Source organism: Engraulis encrasicolus, chromosome 9 (genome assembly GCF_034702125.1).
Source record: "Engraulis encrasicolus isolate BLACKSEA-1 chromosome 9, IST_EnEncr_1.0, whole genome shotgun sequence".
Lineage (NCBI taxonomy): Eukaryota > Metazoa > Chordata > Actinopteri > Clupeiformes > Engraulidae > Engraulis > Engraulis encrasicolus.
This window is the reverse complement of record NC_085865.1, coordinates 13,818,279-13,823,278: the sequence shown is the minus strand read 5'-3', so window position 1 is coordinate 13,823,278 and position 5,000 is coordinate 13,818,279. Positions and strand designations below refer to the sequence as shown.

Below are 5,000 nucleotides of genomic sequence, written 5' to 3'. Positions count from 1 at the left end.
TGTCTCACTGTCCGAATGTGTCTGTCACTGGAATATGTCACTGGAACATGTTTCCTGCGTCCTGCTAAAAAAAGACTCCAGAGGTGAAGGTCAGCTACCTCACACACAAACGTCTCTTCCTTCCAAATAGACAGAAAAAGATGCAATTGTATTTATATCCTCCGTGGTGTCTCACCTTTCTTCCATCCAGTGCATCTGTAAAGTCATCTGTGCTGTCAACAGCCCATATGACGTGTGTTTCATTGGAGTCAGTGGCGTGTTCTGTCTTTTCAGAAGGTAGGTCATGAAGTTGATTCAATGTCCTTTGATCCAAGTTGGTCAAATCAAAGGAGAGAAGGTGAAAAGGAAACTTTTCTTGACCAAGGCACTCTATGCAGTTAAAATGGCATAATTAAGAACACGTCTAGAATAGGATGTAAAATGAATGAATGAATGATTTTATTTGACATCTTCAGTCCATATAAATAAAATAAATACATGATTGAGTTTCATATAAACCGCACCACATACTTAAATTAAAATAAAAAAAAATTGCCTGCACAAAATTGCCCTAGCAGCTTGGGTCTATGTCAAAGCAGTTGTCCTTGCTATAACTCTGCATTAACCATACCTGGAAGATTAACCACACATCAGAAAAGGAAGGACACAAGGGCAGATTTGTGCAACCCTATTCTATATCATTACTCTTTACATTCTAGCCTATATATAGTATTAGCCACATATATGAACAAAAGAACAAAAGTGTTCCCGTATGTGGGTCAATGACGTTTCAGCAGTAACACACGTCAGTGCGGCACAACGACAGCCAGTGCCAGCCCCTATTGCATGGATTTTTTTAGTGCACTATCTAAGCAGCAAGTTCATTGCAGCATATCAACCACCAATTACTAATTAATTTATTGGCATTAGATGCCATTGCGCCACCTGACGTCTGAGCCCATAAAAAGGTCTTTGACCCGCGTATCTAACACAGAGAAGGAAGAAAACTTTTGGTTTGCACACTCCCTCCACTCCTACCGAATGTTTCGGAATACCCTATGGGCAGAGGTGGAAAGTAACTAATTACTTTACTCGCGTTACTGTAATTGAGTAGCTTTTTTGTGTACTTTTGTCTACTTTTTAAAATTTGTAATTTTACTTTTACTTAAGTACATTTTCTTTCGAGTAATGTACTTCGGTACATTTTACAGCACAAGCGTTGCTGAGTAAAAAAAAAACCAAACAACTCTTCTTGCCTAGTTAATAAAGAGTTGGCGCGTGCGACCCATCTCTCACTCAAACGATGATGCCAGGCTGACATGGAGGCTGACGATGGAGATTCACTTAACTCAGAGGAGATCAACATTAGCTGTTCTTCCTCTAACCCAGAACACAACTTGCACATCTAGAGGCAGAAAACGCTGATTGTTAAAAAGTAACTTTTTACTTTTACAACAAAGTACATTTTAAATGATTTACTTTTTACTTTTACTTGAGTAGATTTTTTGACTGGTAAATTTACTCGTACTTGAGTACATTTTCAACAGAGTAACAGTACTTGTACTTGAGTACAATATTTTAGTACTCTTTCCACCTCTGCCTATGGCTGATCAATATAATAATAAAGACATTTTTAATAGATTGCAGTGCCTTGGTCAAGAACCGTTTTTTTTCCCCCTCTCTCTCTTCCCTTCTCTTCCTTGCTGTTAATGTGTGTTGGTCGTGTGATTAAATCAAATGTTGACTTAAGGTTGCCTTACTGCAAAGTGAAGAGGGCATACCACATATCTCTCTCTGTGTGTATGTGTGTGCGTGTGTGAATGTGTGTGTGAATATGAGTGTATGCATGTCAGAGATTCTGGGGATGGGCCATTGCCCCAGATGCAGAAATGAGGTTTTTATTGATGTTAATGATGGTTTTGTTTAGTATTGCGTGCAGCGATTAAGATCCTACTTAATAATATTTAACTGCCACTTCCTGCATGGCCATCAGAGACAGACTCAAACAGGAAGGCCAGTGTGTTGAACAGGACATCCGCTGTGTTAATCTTTGTGAGAACTCGGTGGTGGAAACAGGCCTTCTGCTGGGCCTCCATAGGCACACACAGCAAGCACACCTACAGCCGGGGACGGAGCATGACTCCATGGGCCCCTGGGACAGGCAACAAGAAAGACCCCCCTCCATGGGTGTTCCTTGTTTACAAAAAGTTTTAGGGGTTTAGACGAGATGTTAGAGACCATTTGTTGTTGGTGAGAAGTTTAGAAAATACAGTTGTTAAAAGTGGAATTTTAGCACGATATGAGAATGGAAATATAGAGGTTTGGGCTTCAGAGCCCCCTTGTTTCTTGAGCCCCTGGGCTTGGGCCCGGTAGGCCCAAGCGGTAATCCATCCTTGCCTATAGCTGCAACATAACACTTAACAGGAAGCGGAGTCTGAGGTCTTGGTCACACAGGAAGTGAGGTCAGAGGTCAGGTGGATACTTTAAAAGGTGTCAATGGAAGCATAAAAAGGGTCCGTGAAATAAAGTTCCCCCTTTCAGCCCATGATGAGGTTGTCAGTAAATCACATCGTCAATCCATGCTTCTTTATTTACCTTTATTTTCCAAAAGTGCAAAAATATAAGACAATGATAAAGTTTTACAAAAGTGATGGCCATTCATTTATTTTAATCAATTGTTACACACATTGCCCCGTTATTTAAAAAATCCCTTCAAATTTCATTTTAAATACAAAACATGACACTTACGGCTTCTGACAGCATTTCTGTAATTTTACAATGGTTAGATTGTTCATATCAAACATTGTTCATTTATGTTTAATTACATACACTCCCTTAGCCACAACTTATACAGTTTGACGTGAGTGAGGGAGATCTGAGTGCGTTGGTGATTAGTGGTCTGAATGACACAGGCAGCCCACATCCAAAAATATTCACTTGTTCACTATCAGGTTCACTACATAGTGATTGAGACGGTTATGTCGTTTATTGGGCTCTCCACATGCCATACAGTGAATAAGTGAATATTGGTAGTATTCTAATGCTGCATTAACTCCAGTGTTCTGCACCACCCATGTGAGGGTCGGTAAAAAATAATGAATTGAGCCAACTAAACAAAATAGAAGATTATGACACATGAGATTGTTTTTTTTTTTTTTTAAATATTACACCCATATACTGTAAGGCACTGTGAACATAAAACAATGTCAAATATCCCTGCAGCATGTTACCTCTGTTTTGGTTCAAGTGAATTCTGGTTGTTTTTTAGTTCTGGTTTTCCTTACGTTGGTTGCAGCGACGTTGCCTTTTTTCCATGTTGGTCCTCCCGACTAGCCCTTTTTAAACAAACTGTGCACACAGTGTACATCTCAGGCACTGCTGTAGTTGCAGTAGTAGACGGCGGTGGTGGCATCGGACAGCACGCTGGAGATCAGGCTCTCGGGGCCCTGCATGCTGGCGTCCGGAGCGCCGTAGGGCAGGTACTGCTCAAACTCACTGCTGTCCACGTCCCCCAGGAGCTCCGCAGAGCTGGTGGCCCCGACCGGACCTCCGTGAGCGTCCGCGTGAGGGGAGAGCTGTCCCTGTCCCTGCTGCTGTCCCTGTCCCTGCTGCTGCTGCTGCTGCTGCTGCTGTTGCTGTTGTCCCCCTTCAGCCATTCGCTTGGCTACCCCTCCTCCACCACCATAGAAGACCCCCAGAGACGGGGGGCAGCCCATGTATTGGGCAGCCATTGATGGCACGGCCTCGGGAGGACTGCCCAGGTGCCTGTGGAACGCCGGGCCCGGGTGGGAGAGGGGGCTGGCGTGTGTGTGGATGCTGCTGGACAGAGGGCTGTGTGGGTGTGGGTGTGGATGTGGGTGTGGGTGTGGGTGGGGGTGGGTGGCATGGTTGGCATGCTGCAGGGGCATGGTGCTGCCCTGCTGTAGGCCGTGTGTGACGCCTTGTTGCAGCGTCTGCTGCTGAGGGTGCGGGCTGTGTCCTGACTGCAAAGACTGCTGGGAATGCGAGGCGGCGTGCTGGTGTTGTGCGGAGGGTGACACACTGTGCTGCTGCTGTTGCTGTTGCTGTTGCTGTTGCTGTTGTTGTTGTTGTTGTTGTTGTTGTTGTTGTTGTTGTGGTGTGTGTGAGCTGCTATGCTGCTGTGCGTGAGGGCTCAGGAGGTGAACTGGCTGCTGCTGCTGAGCTGGTGACGTGTAGTCAGACATCGACAACTGGTAGCCGTGGTAACCAGGGGGCAGCGAGGCACACTCGTCCTGCGGGCTGTGCGACTGGAGATACAGGCCCTCGCTCTCCACCCCGTCGAGCGGGGATGACTCCGGCGGCGTGGGCAGAGTGTAGGCGTCGAACCCCATGGGCCCCAGCAGAGCCGGGGACTCGGAGTACTGTCCCAGCCCGGCGGGAGGTGTCGAGAGCGGGTAGCTGGCGTGCTCGTGGTGTAGGTGGTGGTGGTGGTGGTGGTGATGGGGATGGTGGTAGCCCAGGGCCAGGCCCTCCAGGGTCAGCGAGGAGACAGCCTGGGGGTCGGACGGGCCACAGGAGCCGGGCAGCAGGAAGTTGTTGTCCAGGCGCTTGATGCGCTTCACCTGCTTGCGTCGGCGCGGCCGGTACTTGTAGTTGGGGTGGTCGTGCATGTGCTGCACGCGCAGCCGCTCCGCCTCCTCCACGAAGGGACGCTTCTCCGCCACCGCCAGCGACTTCCAGGATTTCCCTGCAGAGCAGAGCAGGCGACAGAGACAAGGGGACAGACCCAGGATCAAACGAAGCCTACTATGTGCTGTCTGTCTGGGAGTGACCCCCGACGCCTGGTGCTAAAATTATCTCCCAGCCAGTCAGCAACATGTCTGTCACAACAGTCTAGGTCTAAAGACAATATTGTAGAGAGGTTCCCCGACTCATTCAGAGAGCCCAGAATATAGCCAAAGGCCTTCTCCAATCACACGGACACACACACACACACACACACACACACACACACACACACACACACACACACACACACACACACACACACACACACACAC

At 47.2% G+C, this 5,000-nt stretch overlaps 1 protein-coding gene across 1 annotated transcript in view; it reads right to left on the bottom strand.

Annotated features, from left to right (window-relative positions):
- Positions 1 to 2,636: 2,636 nt before the first annotated feature.
- The window catches only part of sox17 (SRY-box transcription factor 17), a 3,561-nt gene continuing 1,197 nt past the window's right edge, over positions 2,637 to 5,000 (bottom strand). The window contains exon 2 of the mRNA XM_063206073.1: positions 2,637 to 4,687. Within this exon, the coding sequence (XP_063062143.1) occupies positions 3,348 to 4,687 (1,340 nt within the window). The 3' untranslated portion in view covers positions 2,637 to 3,347. The remainder of the gene's footprint in view (positions 4,688 to 5,000) is intronic.